The sequence below is a fragment of the Mus pahari genome, chromosome 5, assembly GCF_900095145.1.
Source record: "Mus pahari chromosome 5, PAHARI_EIJ_v1.1, whole genome shotgun sequence".
Lineage (NCBI taxonomy): Eukaryota > Metazoa > Chordata > Mammalia > Rodentia > Muridae > Mus > Mus pahari.
The window spans coordinates 21,317,888-21,335,719 of NC_034594.1; the positions used below are offsets into that span (position 1 = coordinate 21,317,888).

General features: G+C 45.4%; 2 protein-coding genes across 2 annotated transcripts in view; one reads left to right on the top strand and one right to left on the bottom strand.

Moving 5' to 3' along the window:
- Positions 1–5,947, top strand: part of Slc9a2 (solute carrier family 9 member A2) — an 83,340-nt gene extending 77,393 nt beyond the window's left edge. Inside the window, exons 9-12 of the mRNA XM_021198239.2 lie at positions 44–140; positions 2,132–2,263; positions 2,807–2,897; positions 4,181–5,947. Coding sequence (XP_021053898.1) covers positions 44–140; positions 2,132–2,263; positions 2,807–2,897; positions 4,181–4,554 — 694 coding nt within the window. The 3' untranslated portion in view covers positions 4,555–5,947. The remainder of the gene's footprint in view (positions 1–43; positions 141–2,131; positions 2,264–2,806; positions 2,898–4,180) is intronic.
- Positions 5,948–12,792: 6,845 nt separating this feature from the next.
- The window catches only part of Mfsd9 (major facilitator superfamily domain containing 9), a 19,802-nt gene continuing 14,762 nt past the window's right edge, over positions 12,793–17,832 (bottom strand). The window contains exon 6 of the mRNA XM_021198922.1: positions 12,793–15,280. Within this exon, the coding sequence (XP_021054581.1) occupies positions 14,487–15,280 (794 nt within the window). The 3' untranslated portion in view covers positions 12,793–14,486. The remainder of the gene's footprint in view (positions 15,281–17,832) is intronic.

Genomic DNA, 17,832 nt, shown 5'->3' on the forward strand with positions numbered 1-17,832 from the left:
CACAAGGTAAAATACTTATTTTTTTTCCCCTAACCATTTTCAGTGACTGCCGTGAAGAGAAAATAAGGAAGCTCACGCCAGGCGAAATGGATGAAATTAGAGAGATATTATCACGGAATCTCTATCAAATCCGTCAGCGGGTAGGAAAAATTTATACATCAGAATACTTAATTTTTGGCTAAAAACAGGCTTTCCAGCTGGGCTCCATGAGTAAGTTTCTCTGTAGATATCTGTCATGGTGAGTGTCACATGGGTCACATCCCCCCAGCTCCCGTTCTCCCAGAATCCCATTCTGGAGACTCCCTAAGTTCTCCCAGACACCTGAGCTGAAGCACCAGAGGCCCAGGGGTTCTGATGCTCTGGTTTTACAGATAAAGTCTGATGTGCTGGCCAGGGTTGAACAGATGAGCTGCTTGTCTTATATGTTAAAGCACATATGGGTTTGGAGGCACACATAGCACAGCAGGAAAGAGGGTGTTCAGCTCTTGGAGAGGACCTGAGCTGTATTTCCAGCATCCAAGCAAGGTAACCCACAATTGCCTATAACTTCAGCTCCAGAGGGATCCAGTGCCCATGCCCCCACACAGACACAGACACATAGAGATAATAAAGTACTATCTTAAGAAGAAAGTCTTAAAGGGCTGAAGAGATGGCTCACTGGTTAAAAGCACTTACGGCTCTTCCAGAGGTCCCGAGTTCAATTCCCAGCAACCACACATGGTGGCTGAAAACCATCTGTAATGAGATCTGGTGCCCTCTTGTGGTGTGTCTGGAGACAGCTACAGAGTACACGCGCAAATAAATCAACTCCTCATAAAGTGCTAGAATTTCTTCATGTCTTCTGAGCTCCTTTTACAGTATTTCCATCGTTAACACCCTATTCTAATAATATGCAGGTGATATGTTAACAATATGCCAATCACCCAGGAGTCTTGCCCTTTGCCAAGAGTCATTTAGCACACAGCTTGTGTTCACTCCTTTGAGCCCCTCTCAGTATTATTGTTGTCTCCATTTCACAGATGAAGAAACCGAGGCACGCTCAGCCTGGCAGAGATCATCTCCATTTCTGCAGAGTCTATACCTGTAGACTTAGCTGTCACCATTTCATCCATATTTGCCTTACCACCCCTTTCTCTTTGTCTCTTTCAAGGGCAGCAGCCTCCTGTTTAAAATGAAACAAAACCACGGTCGTTGTTTCCAGGATAATTTGGAGTCTCTACTGCCAGGCTCCACTTTATTCAACACAATTCCATCCATCCACCCACGTCAGACTCTCATGGAACAACAGACTCTCTGCTCAAGCCTTTCCCTGCACAGGGTTTACTTGCTATCTCTCTATACTTAGAGCCAGCCCCTGCTTCCTGTTATCTGGCCCGTAGCCTCCTAGGTTTAGGTTCTTGTCAAGGACCATGGTATCCCAGCCCTACTGTAGATCAGATAACACACGGAGCTCAGGCAGTGCGACTGGTTGAGCATTTGCTTTTATGGTTTTATTAGACTCAAATGTCCAACTAGGTAGTAATCTCCCCGAGACAGAAGTAGAATCTAAACCTCGTCACCTTTTTATTGGCCCGTAGGTCGTTGGAGAACACAGGTTACGCCCAAGATGTTCATTCCGATTCTATCGGGAAATGAACTGAAGCAGCTAACTATGCTGAACGTGGGATGTGGAGGGCCTTCATTTGGAGGTGAAAGTTGCTGGTGGTGACAGAGCATCTCACTATGACAACCCTGAAATTAGTCAGAAGGGTTGGTGCCACCAAGTGTCAGCACAGCTCACATTTATGGCTGCAATCTTGGCTCAGTAGAGAATATGTTTGAAAATGATGCTTATTTTTGTTTGTTTGTTTGTTTGTTTGTTTTGCTGTCAATCATGGCAGAAGCCTACCAAGCAGACAAGGTGTTTGTGAATTAAAATTTTTTTTTTTCAAATTTACAAAGCCCACACCCTTCAGTCAAGAAAAGCATTCTCGCTGACTTACAGAAAAAGTAATCCTTTCAAAAAATGTTTCAAAAAGTGTTAACTTAGAGACTCTGGCTTTCAACTTTGGTTTGGTCCGACAGATGTAAAGTCAAGGAGAAGCGATGGATCCTTTGGTAAAAACTGTCCCGTGTGCTTTTGTCATTTTAGACCTTATCCTATAACAGACACAACCTGACGGCAGACACAAGTGAGAGGCAAGCCAAGGAGATCCTGATTCGCCGGCGGCACAGCCTCCGGGAGAGTCTCAGGAAGGACACCAGCTCAAACCGCGAGCGCAGGGTAACGAACGGCTGCCCCCAGAGTCACAGGACTTCCAAGGGCAGAGCCCTCAGCTGTTCCTCTCACCAGCTGACAGGAAGAATCTTTGGCACTGCTGGTGAAATGGCTGCCAAGGGCCGACTCCCGGCTACCCTGCGATGGAACAAATAATAAAATCTTTTTACCATGCACAGAGCCATACTCCTATAGCCCCAACTGCTTGAAAGGCTGAAGCAGGAGAACTGTTTGAGGCCATCGTAGGCAATATAATGTGAGACATACCTTAAGAAGACAGGTTCATCCTTTTATAGATTTTCTTTTGCTTTTTGTTTCATTTACTTAAAATCTTATGTAACCCAGGCTAGCCTTGAACTCCCTATCTAGCCAATGGGTGCCTTTGAACTCCCAATTCTCCTACCTCAAATATACAGGGTCCATCAGTCTGCCTGCATCGCTCCACCCGTTTTATATCTAAAAATCTAGTTTTGTCATGAAACTGTAGTTTCCGGCAGACAGTTGCTGGCATTTCTGTCTTCTCAGTAACACCTTCTATTTCTTTCCCAGGCTTCCACGTCAACCTCCCGGTATTTATCCTTACCTAAGAATACAAAGCTTCCCGAGAAGCTGCAGAAGAAGAAGAAGGTTTCAAATGCAGGTAAGGATTCTGCCCTGAGCAGAGATGCCTTCCAGCCTGTTTGTGAATGCTTAGGAAACGAAACTGTCTCGTTTTCTTCGTTGAGGATGAACCCAATCCCTTGTGAAGCTCAAGCAGCAACAGGCTGCCCTGAGTTAGCATTGCGTCCTTACTGGACAAAACGTCTGTGCATAGTATAAGTAATCTAATCCTGTGGTTTTCTGAATGATCCTTTAATTATAGCAAAGGCAATTCCTTCTACTGTGGACGTATTAAGCTGCAAATACAAAGTTGTAAATAGAAAGATATACAGCATTTACGTTCATACACTAATTCTAATGTATTTTCATGGAGTGGACCATAGATATAACCTCCTTTTTGATGATAATCTCATGTACACACAGAAGCTCTTCTCTGTAAACCACAGCACTACGTTAGGATTCCGTTTTGCTAATTTACGGGAGGCAACAATTCAGACCCTTTTGCAAGCACCTTTGCTTGGCTGTTTTGTTTGTTTGTTTGTTTGTTTTAGTTTTTTGGTTTTGTTTCTGTTTGTTTGCATTCATTAAGAAGAGGTTACTTGTGGGAATGGAGGGAGAGTTGAGAAACAAGAAGCAGGGAAATAGAGGGCGAGATAGTGACTGTCTGTCTTGTTAACCTGCCTGTGTTTTGACAGAAACATTTAATTCTGGTCATGCCAGCTGGTAGGCAAGGGGTGGTTCCCATCAGTGGTCTTCCCATAAATTCCAGCCCCCAGACAGGGGGTCTAATGTCTACTCAAACTTCTTCCTTGGGCTTAGTAAGTATACATTGATGCTTGGGTCCTTCTGCGGGCATACAGAGCGCAAATATCCACGTGAAATTCCAGACAAAGGGATGAGTCTAAATAGCAGAAAATTCTGTCAGGTTGCTTGCCAGCCTCAGAGACAGAGCTGAGCCCTCTTAGGAGGATCCTGGCAGCAGCTGAAGACAGAGCCAGAGCTTCTCAGACTGAATTCCGGCCCCAATACTTACTTGCTAATATATCTGTTGGACCTACAACCTCACTGTAAAAGGAGGAAGGATGAAATAGGGTCAGTGGGGAAATGTATTTAGCAGTTAAAGTAAGTGCTTCAAAATTAGCACGGGCACACTCCTGTGACACGGATGTTCAAGGTCACTCAGCTGGAGTTAGAGTGAGATTTCTGTCTCTCCCCTTCCCCAGACTCCCCCAGGAGGGGATGGGACTCGGTGGGGTTTTGCCGTGACCTGTGCTATCTCTGTTCCGCTCTGCTTGCCCACGCTGTCCTTCTATTCTGTGACAGATGGAAATAGCAGCGACTCGGACACAGATGTTGGAACCACTGTGCTCAATTTGCAGCCCAGGACCAGGCGCTTCTTGCCAGATCAGTTCTCAAAGAAAGCCTCCCAGGCCTACAAAATGGAATGGAAGAACGAGGTGGACGTGGGTTCTGCGCGAGTGCCCCCCATCGTCTCTCCAGTGCCCCGCAGTAAAGAGGGGGGCACCCAAACACCGGGGTTGCTGAGGCAGCCCCTGCTCTCCAAAGACCAACAGTTTGGCCGGGGTAGGGAAGACAGTTTGACTGAAGACGTTCCACCCAAGCCCCCACCAAGGTTGGTGCGAAGAGCGTCAGAACCCGGGAACAGGAAAGGCCGCCTTGGCAACGAAAAGCCATGACGACTTGGGGTGAATGGGCTAGCATGGCTGTGACTTGTTACTCAAACCTGACCGACCTTGGAATCCATTTAAAATCCTCTACCTGGAGGCATTCTTTGGGAAGTAGAGTCAAGCCACTGATTCCCGGGAGGAGCACTGCTTATCTATCCCAAGAAGAGGAAGTCCCACAAAATGACTTTTGTGACTTTTGGCTAGTAAATGTATTCTTTCAAGGCCTGAAAGAAAAAAAAAAAGTGTGCCTTTATTGAACTTGAATGACAGAACTTGAAAATTTTAATGCGCCTTTGTTGGTGAAAATTTTAATATATTACAAATATGCCTCAGATTTATTTATGTTTATCTGTAGTGATCTTTTTTTTTTTTTAAGGGAATGACACCAAAAGTGTGGAGAATATTTTTCCAAGGGGGTGAGGGTCAGCTCCTAGAGGTGGGTCCCAAGTTCCAGATCCTACCATTTCCATGCTGAGCTGAAGGACCACTCGGTGAAGAACATTGTCCTTAGAAGAGACCTTGACTGACAGTTATAGGGCACAGGTTGGAATAGGGCACATGAAATGGTGTGACTCTCAGAGTGTGGGTCGGAAGTCCCCGTACAACTTTCAAACAATGAGGTTCAGACCGCTCTTGGTCCATTTCTGTGTTTTCCATGGTAATCTCCACCTGAACCTCACCACACCCCCTTTTTTTGTCTAGGTACAGAAAGATTTACTTGGGCAAAAATCAGCCCATAGTGCTTAAAGACTCGGTGGCAGCTTCTGAGAAGTCCTACCAGTGAGGACCTCTTGTGGCCAGTGTGGACATGGCAGCCACTAGTGACCGCTTGGGTTTTATGTTGTGTGGGGCTGGGAGGAAAGGGAGGTGGTGGTTCCTTTCATTAGGGTTCCATGACCACCTGCTTTAATAAAATTGTCCTGTAGTGCATTCGGAGCTGCAAGCGGGGAAGGATCAACACTTACACAAACCGCCTTCCAGTGTTGAAGGAAATGGTGAGTCTTCGAGTTTGACGTTGGATGAGGAAGCTCTTTGGAGTAAATCCGCACTTTTTGCACTAGTCCTTAATTTGTTACCTCTTTCGCCTTTGATAATGTAGTGACTCAAATTTGTCATTAAAAATTAGATTCTGTTCTCTGGAATACTTCTTAGGAGTATGGCAGGGAGAAACGGTGGGACGCAATCACTAAAAAGATTCATATTTAAACCAATGTCTCTTAAGCTGCAGATTTATTATTAAAGATTCATATTTAAACCAATGTCTCTTGAGCTGAAGGTTTATTGACTTCTCCTGTGTTTTCTGGATTTCTTCTTTAACACTTTCCTGGGTTTACATTTTAAATGAAGCCAGTACTACAGTTGTTACCAGAGATCTTTTTGGCCACAACAAAGGATACAAAGTAGCTTGGGAGGATGTTTTGCTTTATAGGAGTTGTGATAATCCACTCTGACTTAAAAGTCACTGGGGCAGAAGACTGTCATTATTGGTGATTGCCTTGGGAAGCCCCAGCCCACTGGGACCCACACCATGCCGAGTAGCTGAACCTGGACTGCATAAAGTAAGCAAGTTAAGCATGAACCTGAAAAGCAAGCTTGTAACCTTGCCCCTTTGTCTTTGCTTCAGTTCTTGCCCTGGCTACCCTCAGGGACAGACTGTGACCCGGAAGTATAAGATGAAAAGACAATCTTCTCAGACGTGGCTGGCCTCAGGCCAGTCTGATCCAGGCAGTTCTTCAATTGAGACTCCTTCTTCCCCAGGTGATTCTAAATTGTGTCAAGTTGACAACAAGCTTAACCGGGACAGAGGGTAAGGGACATGCCTGGGTGAGCATAGGAGCAGCTCTGCGGCCCCTTCTCCACTACAATTAACGTAGCTTTTCTTGTGTTCTTGTCTTGAGAGGCTGCTAGGCCATCATGTGAGCCTGAAAATAATGCACACACAGTTAGAGCATGTCCCACCCCAGAAGTCCAAGATGGATCCATGGGAAACCATGTAAAACAAAATTGGAAAGCTACATGCTTAGAACTCTGTGCCAAAAACAATCTGCATTTTAAATGATTGTATTTTTATAAACCATGTATTCCTTCTGAGAAGAAACCAAAACTTTTATAGGCATTTTTACTATAGAAATAGAATTCATAAAATGCTATGATGTTTGTTTTCCAAAATACATCACTGTGCATACTAATAACAATGTATGACTTCTGGCAAGGAAGACAAAAGTTGAAAATAACTTACATATAATTTTACTGGTTTTCTATATTAATAAATATTACAAAGAATAATAAACTTTCTGAAACTGAAGGAAGAATCATGAGGCAGCATGTGGTGATATTTCGGGCTAAATGGACACAAATTCAGTTTTCACTAAGGGAAACATCCTAATAAATGAGTGATGCTATAAATTTTAGTAAAGGAATGCCCAAGTAGTTTTATCTTAATTATCAGTTAATTTTTTAATCTGATGACAAAGTCAGTAAGATAAATTTGATGTTGGCCTTTTCTCTGTTGTTGCTACTTTTGATGATTACTTGATTCCAGTCACAATAGAAAAGGTTAATATAGACACGAAGTTCTGCAAGAGCAATAGCATTGTCAACTTCTGAAGTATAGAGCTAGTCCTTTGTAAATGACTCCCCTTGTCCAAACATCTCCTGGCCCCATGAAAGTGCTCTAGTTCTGGAGAATTTTGACAGCTTTCCTGTTCACTGTAAGACACTGTGAACTGACCCAGATGTGAGAGCCACAGCTGATGCCCTCGGGATGTCAGCAAGTGAAAAAGACTTGGCACCAAATCCAATACTTTCGAAATCCTGTGTTCTGTGTATATGCCTTCAAATGTCTGGGATGGAATTCCTTTAATCCATTTCTGTGTAGTGGGGGGTGTTGATAGAAAAAGTGTAGCCAGGAAGTTATTGTGTTTTCTCACATTCTGCATTTGGGGTTAAAACTGGCATTTCATCACTGGGCATAAGAACGTTAGCATTAGTCCTAATGAGTTCAAAGTTCACATTACTAGTTCTGTTTTGTCTAGAAGACGAGACAGATGGGACCTCCTTCAGGACATGAAAATATTCAGAGGCCCAAGACCCTTGTATAAAATACTGCAGTTTACACAGAACCTGAGCATGTCCTCTGTATACTTATGGATCTTGAGATGACCCCCATAACACTTAAAATGCTCATGCTCCTTCAAGAGTACCTCTCGGTGTTTAGGGGGAAAAAACTGGATAAACAAATCTACATAGGCTTGGCAGAGATGCACGGTGGTTTTTGGTTTTTTTGAGACAGGGTTTTCTCTGTGTAATTCTAGCTGTTCCTGGAACTCACTCTATAGACCAGGCTGGCCTTGAACTCACAGAGATCTGCTTACCCCTGTCTCCTGAGTGCTGGGATTAAGGACATGAAATACCCACATATGGCTTTTGTGTTTGTTGTTTTTTTTGTTTTTGTTTTTGTTTTTGTTTTTGTTTTTTTGGCTTTTTTTCTTTTGCATCTTCCATAGCAAGTGGCTTGGAAATGCAGATGCAGAAACAGTAGGCATGGAGATAGAAGAGTTGGATGGTGCACAGCCCCCACCTTGCTGAAAAGGCAAACTTAGGGCTCAAACTGGTGACCTGGGCTTCTGTTTTGTTTTCTCTTTTTGTTTTAGCATAATTGCCTTATTTGTTGAGAATTTTATACATGCATATATAAAATGTGATTGAATATACCTCTTATGTTCCCCCTCTAACTCAATATCCTCTTCAATAAAAAAAAAAATACCCTTCCCAATTCCTCCTATCCCTCCTCTTGTTCATTTCTGATAACCCACTAGAACCAAATAGTGCTGACTTACCATATTGCATGGCTGTGTGGCTATTCACCAGAACGTGGAAGACCTACAGGTAGCCCCACAGCTTCACAGTCTTCCTCTCTCCGAAGCTACTGTCTGCCAGGAGCTTCTCAGAAAGGAGGGAGGCCAGTAGAGGCCCTCCCCCATCCATGCGGAAATTGTCACTGGCTTTGTCGTGTACAAGTCTTTCACTGGTAACCGCAGCTGCTGCTGGGAGTCATTGAGTGATACATCCATTCCATGTCCAGGAAAAGACTATAATTGTGTATATATGTATGTATGTATATATATATATATATATATATATATATATATATATATATATATATCTCACACCACTTTGGAAGCATCTCTCGTCTAAGAAAATGAGAACGTCATTGACTACCACTCACTGTAGCTCTCTGTCTCTCACACGCATAGCCCATTCCTCCGGAATTCCTAAGCAATCCACTAAGCCCACGTCTCCAGAGAGTGGTCAGCCACTCTAGCTATGTGTAACACATTGACGCAGCTTCAAAGTGTCCCTTTCCGTTTCAGCTGAAACTTTGTGTCTCTGTGCAAACTGAGCACACCTGGAGCCAAGCCTGGCCACCACCATTTTAACACTCCCCAGGTGTGCTCTAAGGACTTGAGGTAACCACACCTCAAACGGGGCTACTTTCTTACAATATGACTGTAACTGACCATGAAAGTTTCAGTCTGAAACAGAAAGGGATGTTTTGAAGCTGCGTTAATGTGTCTGGTGCAAACGATGTCACAGGAAATGGGAGCACCAGAGCACCCCTAGTTAAAACACCAGTTTCAAGTGTGTCAATTTGATTCTTGCTTATACTGGACAGGTAGTGATGACTGCAGTTCGTGGAAGAGAAGAATTTTAGAATACTAAAAACCTTGAATTATAGTTGACCCAAATATCTCATCACAGGAATAACACTAGACTCCTCAATGTTATGCATAAAGAGATCCTCTTAAAGGATTCGGCCTGCTCCTGAATATGAAATACTGCTTTCCCCTTCCAGTCAACGGCAACCATTGTCTCTCCAGACGATTTGCAGAGTCTCATTTGAACCTACCAATGTATATGCCTTCATCAGCGCATGGCACGGGACATGTGACTAACACACCATGCAAGTTGTTTCTTCTTCCTTCATCCCAGGGCATCTCTGAGTGCTTATGCTTGGCTTGAAAGTTACTTTCAAAGCAGGTATCACGTGGCACCCTGAGTATGCCATTCATTCCAAAGATAGGGTCCCATAAAGGTACTCTGACAGTGACTGAAGAACACACACCCTGTCAGGGGTGACACTCACTCTGTCAGGGGTGACACTGACTGGCACTGCCTGGTTGGCTCTGAAGCCAAAACCAGTATTTAGTCGAAAAGACCAGACTGGCATTGTTTCAATGACCAAGTTTGGGACCAGTTCATTTAGATAAGCTACCACACTGTCTTAGGGTTTTACTGCTGTGAACAGATACCATGACCAAGGTATCTCTTACAAAGATTACATTTAATTGGGGCTGGCTTACAGGTTCAGAGGTTCAGTCCATTATCATCAAGGTGAGAGCATATTGGTATCCAGGCAGGCATGGTACAGGACGAGCTGAGAGTTCTACATCTTCATCTGAAGGCTGCTAGCAGAAAACTAGCTTCCAGGCAGCTAGGATGAGGGTCTTAAAGATCATGTCCACAGTGACACATTTCTTCCAACAGGGCCATAACTCCTAATAATGCCATTCCCTGGGCCAAGCATATACAAGCCAACACACATACCGAACAATTGATGGCCCCAAACGCCAACAGTTCAGAATGGAATATAATTGTCTCCTCCTTTAATAACTGAAATCTCTCTTCGTGTAATTTCAGTTATTTCTGGCCAAGATACGAAACACATTAAGTGAAAATTCTGAAAATAAATAACACAGGAGTTTTAAATGCACGCAATTGTGGGCAGAGTGATGGACAGTTATGCCACTGGATGCCTTGATTCCATGGTAGTCCTGCTCGTAAACTAGGGACTTAGCGGCCATCTTGGCTATTACATCAACTGTGTGGACATACATTGTTTGTGTTCCTCTAGGTCCCACTGCTCAGAGAATGCAGCTTAGCTCTGCCAAAGGGAAGCTAGGACGTGCTTGCTGTCAGCCTGTTATCACAAAGGTGAATGTTCTTAACTTGGGACAGAAGAATAAACCTGTTAGTAAACTTGGGAAGCAGGATAGAGAAGTACACCCTGCACTTGCTTTAGAATCCCAAACTCATCATAGCAGTGAAGATGGGAAAATCTGATATCTGTTCAGGGGGGAAAACAGGCTATGTAAGGTTTGACACTGGCTACAGATCCAAAAATATTCTTTGGTTCTTAGAATGAACCTACGGTTTGTGGGCACCTAGGGCACTCAGCAGTGCGTCTTAGACAAGCCTGACAGAAGGTGATCCCTGACCCCTGATGATCCCACCCATGTCTCTGACTGCTACCTTCCATTTCCATCATATCTGAGGGATTCTTCTTTATCAAGATAGAAGGGTTTCCACACAGTAAAACTGTGCTTGCTCTAGGGTCCTACTTTAGAGTTCACGAACTACTTCCAAGTTGTAGCTCCAGCTGAGGTTCGACGCTGAAGCTGCGCTGTCTGTACTGGCTAGCTTTGTGTCAACGTGACGCAGCTGGGGTTATCACAGAGAAAGGAGCTTTAGTTGAGGAAATGCCTCCATGAGGTCCAGCTGTAAGGCATTTTCTCAATTAGTGATCAAGGGGGAGAGGCCCCTTGTGGGTGGTGCCATCTCTGGGCTGGCAGTCTTGGGTTCTATAAGAGAGCAGGCTGAGCAAGCCAGGGGAAGCAAGCCAGTAAAGAACATCTCTCCATGGCCTCTGCATCAGCCCCTGCTTTCTGACCTGCTTGAGTTCCAGTCCTGACTTCCATTGGTGATAAACCCTTTCTTCCCCAACTCGCTTCTTGGTCATGATGTTTTGTCCAGGAATAGAAACCCTGACTAAGACATTGCATTTGCAGGAAACCTGGGTGAGGTTTTCTCTGCAAGTCAGGAGTCATTCTTCTGCTTACCCAAAGTTTGTTGCCGCCCTCATGCTATGTGGGCTTCACACAATAAATACATATGACTGTGACCCCCAATTCTAAAAGGAGTAAGTGAATATATAAATGTATAAGGTTCCAGCCAAGAATAAAGCAGTATTGTTCATTTTTTTAAAAAATGAAATAGATAATACAAAGACTTGCAGGATTATGATAATACACTTTGTTAACATTTGCAGGGTCCTATGTGTTGGTATTTGTTAAGTTTAATTTTACTACTAATAAAACTAAACCATGATTTATTAAAAAAAAAGTTCAGCCGGGTGTGGTGGTGCATGCCTTTAATCCCAGCACTTGGGAGGCAGAGGCAGACGGATTTCTGAGTTCAAGGTCAGCCTGGTCTACAAAGTGAGTTCCAGGACAGCCAGGGCAATACAGAGAAACCCTGTCTCGAAAAAAACAAAACAAAAAAAAGATAGAAGGGTTTCAGTTGACTGATAAAAATACAATTTTTTCCACTATTGCAGTCTAGAATTACCTTCTATCATTGCTCAGTGTTTTGATAAAAATAGCCATATTCTGTTTTAAATATTTTTTTATTATTCTTTGAGAATTTCAGTGTATTTTTTTTTATCATTTTCTCCACTCCCATGACTTCTCCCAGGTTTATCTCCACCTTTCTCCCCACCCAACTAACTGTCATCTTATTTGTACTGCCCAAACACTCTTGGGTGTGGCACAGCCAGGAGATGGTTGACCTGCCAGGTTATGCTGTTAAAAAAGACTCTGCATCTCAATGCCATCCTCAATGCCAGAGTTCTCCTACCTATCACCAGCAGCTCCCCAGCTAGAACTGGGGCTCCTTGCTTCCCCCCACCCTGCTTCCTATTCTATCCAGTGATTCTCAACCCCGTGTGTTAGGTATGTGTTGGGGGGGGGGGGTTGTGGCATAACGCAGACAGAGAACAAGCATTATCTTGCTTCTTAGTGGGCTACTGGAAGGACTTAGGCGCACCACTCTTCATGCTGCTCAGGTCACGGCGGCTGAAGCCTTCCAAATATGGCTCCCCGGTCCCCATCTTTTACTTGTCTCTCTAGACTGAGCTGTGTGCTTTCTGCTCTGTGGGAAAGCCATGCTTTCTGAAACATACAGTTCCATGAGAGGCCAGGTTCATAGTATCTACCTGGGGTAAGCTCCCTTCACAAACACTCCACATTTCTAAAGCAAGTTTACATACAACTCCAGGTTAAACTATATGGTGGCTATCTTTACTTATTCAGGGACAAGTTAATGCAGCGTCAACCTGACACTTCAGACAGGATTAGGGACATTATGCAGAAGAATTTAAAGAACACAGCACACACACGTTAACCAAGTAGATTTAATTTCCCTGAGATTTTTACCCCATAAAATGATGTAAACTCCATTCACCAGACCAGTGGTTGCCCAAGTTTTCTGTGTAAGCAAATTGCCTACATGGCTCCTCAAAGTGACCCTCAGCAGGAATATGCTGGGGCTGGAGCATGAGCGTATCCCAGGACGTGATGGTCTAGGGACCGCACTTTGAACAAGACACCAGCCAAGATGAGATGTGAGCAACTGTCTACCAGAAGGCAGAGCAGAAAAAAGACCATCACGTTAACAAATTCCTAAAGCCACTAATATAGGGTAACGGGTGTTTCTCTAGATACTGGTGGTTCTGGGTTGTCAGTATCTCCGTGTATCTTATCAATTTTAAAGTCTAAGTTTGTTTCACTTAAAAAATAAAGTGCTACGGTTTTAAGAATACAAACATGGCTTCTATAAGCATCTGAAAGAAAAGTCCACTGACTTTGAGAGCCTAGCCTTGGTAGAAGCACTTCTGAAACCTTACTTCATGACATCATACCACCAGTCCAATCACTGTCGCTCTAGGGCCCATCTCTGTGACATTCAGATGCTGTATGAGGATGTGGCCACCGGCACCACGCTTTGGTCCCTTAAGAGTTCTTGGCGCCTGTGTTAAATTCAGAGTGGAAACAGCTTAAAAGTGAATTGGTTTTTTCACAGCCAGAGAGGAAAATATACTTCCAACAGTCATAAATATTTGAGTTTATCCCACATACAACATCTAAAACTATGAAAACACCCTTTTTTTCTGATTTATAAACAGTAAACATTAGAGTTATGAAAAATTAGTGAAGAATCACTCACAATTACATGTGTGTTAGGTTGAAAATGGGCATCGCACACTAAAGGAATAGTCAAGAGGGTTATATGGAATGTGGATTCTGGGTCTGTGATCCCAGAAGTTGGGGCTCTGGAGGGGCTATCCAAAGCCCAATGTGCCTGAGTCCCAAAGAGGAGAGAAGGCAGCCCCAAAAGTTGTTTGTTCCTAGTGCAGTCTGACTCCTGAGAGGAGGGAAAGGTTGTGTACCCTAATTGCAATCAGTAGGTTTAAGGGCCATGTACAGTTAACTATTAAAAACAGTGCAATCTGCAATTTTTACTTTAATCAAAACTATCATGCATCACTGGTCCTCTCCCCTCCATGAGAAATGGCTACAGGGGCTGAGAAGCCCACAGGTCTGACTTCATTGAGGTCTGCGCATCTGAATGTCTGGGGGAAAGGGCTCAGCATCTGATGTTACCAGGGTTTAAATAAAGCAGCTGCGTTGGTTGGTCTCTGGGATTTGGGCAGAGAAGCTGCTTGGCTTCTGGGATTATGGGGAGGTACATTCCAGACAGGTGACCAGTCCACGATTAACACGGAGGCTTCTCTCCACATTCCCGCTCCCACCTCTTGTAGCATGCTGCCTTTCCCTACGAGCTAATGTTAACTCCACTGTGCCCAGGTGGGAAGAGAAGCAAGCCTCTCAGGCAAGCTTCTGACATGGGGCAGGGCTGTGCTCAGTCTAAACTTCCCTATCTGCGGCTGACTTCTGATTGGTCTGGTGGCATGCCTGTGCAGATGAGGACCGGGGTCAGCCATGTGGGAATAACTACACTTGGACCACTCACTGTCTCTTAAGTGCCCATTTTTGACCCAGAGTTGCCTGGCTCTACACCCGCTTCTCCAAGTAGTCCCAATCCTACTCCCGTTTGAGGCTCTTACTCCCATCCCCACTGAAGGGAGGTCTGTTTAGAGTCATGATTAAAATAGCCACCAGGGCTAAAGCAGCACCCAGGCTTGGGGGGCCACAGGGACTGATCTCCTGGGCCACTCCAGAGAGGAGGGGGGCAAGGATGCGGCCCACTGCAGTCACGGACTGGCCCACACCTATGATGGTGCCGCTGGTCTGGGCTCCGCCCACACTCAACTGGAGGTCCGTGATGCAGGTTCTGCCAATAGTGGTGGAGAAGGACAGAAGTGTCGAGGAGAAGACCACCATGGCCATGGAGCCAGTCGTGGAGTAGACTACCAGCAGCAGGCAGGTGAGAACGCTGGAGTGCAGGAGGACCATGTATGAGTTGTGCTTGTATAGCCGTAGAATGGGCCCCACAGCGAAGCCAGCCAGCGTGCCCAGCGCACTGGTGTAGCTGATGAGGTACCCTGTGGTCTTGGGCCGTACCTCAAAACGCTCCTCCAGGGCCAAGACGAAGTTACTGTAGTACAGCATGACGGCCACCCCCATCAGCAAACGCATGAGGAATACGTCCCACAGGGCAGAAAAGATCAGGTTCTTCATGTCTTTCAGGGCCGACATGACTTCAACCCAGGGTGCCTGCACTTTCCTCTCACTCCTCCTGGCCGCAGAGGTGGTGGCTGCTCCCTGCAGTGTACCTTCTGACTTTGTGGGTACTGTAGTGTGCTTCCCATCCAAGCTCCAACCTTTGTCTGGGATGTGGAGGCTTGTTTCTCTCCAAGGTAACAGCCAGACTAGACCTATTGAAAGGGGGAGAGACTGGTTAAGGTGGCCAGTGTGCTGGATTCTCACAGTGGCTCCCAGGGAGGGGCCGCGTGATGATAGGAAGAAGTACTTGTGTTAGATGGATCACCCAAGCCAGCGTGCTCAACTCCTACAGTGGCTCCTTGTGTTTGAACAAGTATTTATGTTAGATTGATTATCCGAGTTTTATATCAGATTTACTTGGTTGTGTTGAGACCAGCTTTCTCACCATTCTCACGGTTCTGCTGTGGTCTCAGGATCCCAACAATAGACCCTTGAGCTCTATTAAAGCTATTGAAACTACACATGAACTAGTCACCGAGTTCTCACTCATGTGCTGGCTGCTCCTGTGGGGCCACTTCCTTGCTACACTCTTAGGTTCATCAATGTATCCTTCTAAAGTATCCATGGTCATTAAATGTATCCCCGAGAAAGTTTCTCAACAAACTTTCTAACTACCTATCTGTCCACTCAACTGTCCATCCAGGAAAGCAGACGGGGATCCCAGAGTGCTTTTCTAAAGTGCTAATACACCAGAAATACACAAATAAACAAGTCAAAACCCAGCAGAAAAAAAACCCTGGCCTCATAAAACCTAAAAATAGGCTTAGAGAGGACAGGGGCAGGAGGTCCAAAGTCATCTTCAGCTACTTAAAAATTTGAAGGCTAACCTGGGCTACAATGACACTTGGGTAAAACTGCTTTTGTGTAAAATCTCCCTGGTTCCTGTAGCCAGGCCACAAGCGTTGCTAACATACACTAGACTAGGAGAGAAGACAGTTCTCATGGTTCACACTGATGGACAGCAAGGCAGGAAATGAGCTTGAGTCTGTGAGACACCGCAGTCTAATTTCTTACCAGGAAAAACACAGAGAGAAGGGCACGGCGGAGCACTAGCATGAGAAAACCAGAGGCTCCTCACTCATGCTGGCTACCTGGCTGGGGACCACTGGGAGCACCAGGACTCTGCACCTAGCTGGATCCTTCTCCCACCCCTCTGGTATGCTCCACCTTGCCCCAGGACTGCCCGGATATCTAAAGTTAGAGAAAGAGATCTCTTTTATTTAGCTACTGTACCCAGGAACACATGCAACTAATTGTACATTCCTAATACACCCAACACCACAGGCTCAGGCTGAGGCACTAAACCAAACAGTGCCATCACTGGGATCTAAGGATGCAGAATGCTGTTCTCTAAGCAACACAACCACCACCTTCATCAGAGAAGCTGTGTCCACTCACAAGAATTCGTGACACACATGTATGCAATCATGCACGAGTGTCGACAACAGTCAGAAAGGGGAGAGGCTATGAACTTGAGAGTAAGTGTGGGGGATGTGAAGGCTGGGAGGAAGGGCACAGGGGGGGCTAGAGAGAGGAAAGGGAAGGGCCAAGTGATATATTTTAATTAAAGCTTATTTTGAAATTTTTTTTTAAAAAAGGGAATCAGTCACCATGCAGACATCCCCTCATAGGAGGAGCTTGAGATTCCAGGGCTCCTCCCAAACCATCTCTGTGCGACTCTACTTTAATTACACAAGACATCAAGAAGTGTCATGGGCCTGGGAGTGGAGAGCCTTTTCCCCCTGGGTGCCTTGTCCTAGACCNAGTCAGCAGACTGGGTGGGCTGTGTGGCTGCTGAACTCTGCTCATGCCCAGCGTTCACAGAGCTGGAGAAGGTGCTGTGCTGAGAGTCATTCAAGCCCCTCCAGTTTCTTCCCTCTGACACAGGGAGGGCCTCATATCATGCAGCTCTGACTGGCCTCAAACTCTGGGTCCTCCTGTCACCNTTCCGGCTGCATTTCAGGCCTGTGTTAGGACACCAGCTCTCAGACTTTGCAGCCGTTTGGTCTCAAACTTGGCCCTAGCCCTCTTGAGGACTGGTTGTCCCTGCTGTGGAGTGCTTCCTGAGAGCTGTGATGCAGTGAAGAAAGCCGCGGTGGCCTCAGAACAGGAAGAGGAAGGGCGGCCTTTCAGTTCTCCAAGAAAATCAGGGCCATGAAAGTATGCCTAGAAACTGGGCAGCAGGCTGACCCATGGGTTCTTGGGTATGGTGCACGGACTGCCTGGGACCCGAGCAGGCTCGGTGAGAGGCATGTTGAACCAGGTGCCGACTCATTGGNNTGATCCTTGGATGCCATNGGATTTCCCAGTGCTGTAAGCAAGTTAGANGATTGTGTTTCATCTGTTAATTTCAGGGTCTTTTTAATCATGAGGCTTTATGTTGAAGAACTTGCTCTGACATCCACAAAGCCCCCAGGTTAACTAAGGAAACCCTTAAGTCTGGGTATGTTCTTATTGCCCCTTTCCTTGGGGNTGTGGAAACTGCCATGGGGCCCCCAGCCTGGAGTGGACACACGTATGCCTGGTGTGGGCAAACCTTGGCTATGGAGGATGTCTTCTANGGACACAGGCCACTGCAAGTGGATGTTGTAACCAGGAGTGACTGTCGGGTCATTTTTGTGGTTGCAAAGCTGGGGGCTTCTCAGGCAGGGATGATAGATCTGTCACTCCACCTTCCAGCAGGATCAGGAAAGACCAAGTCTGT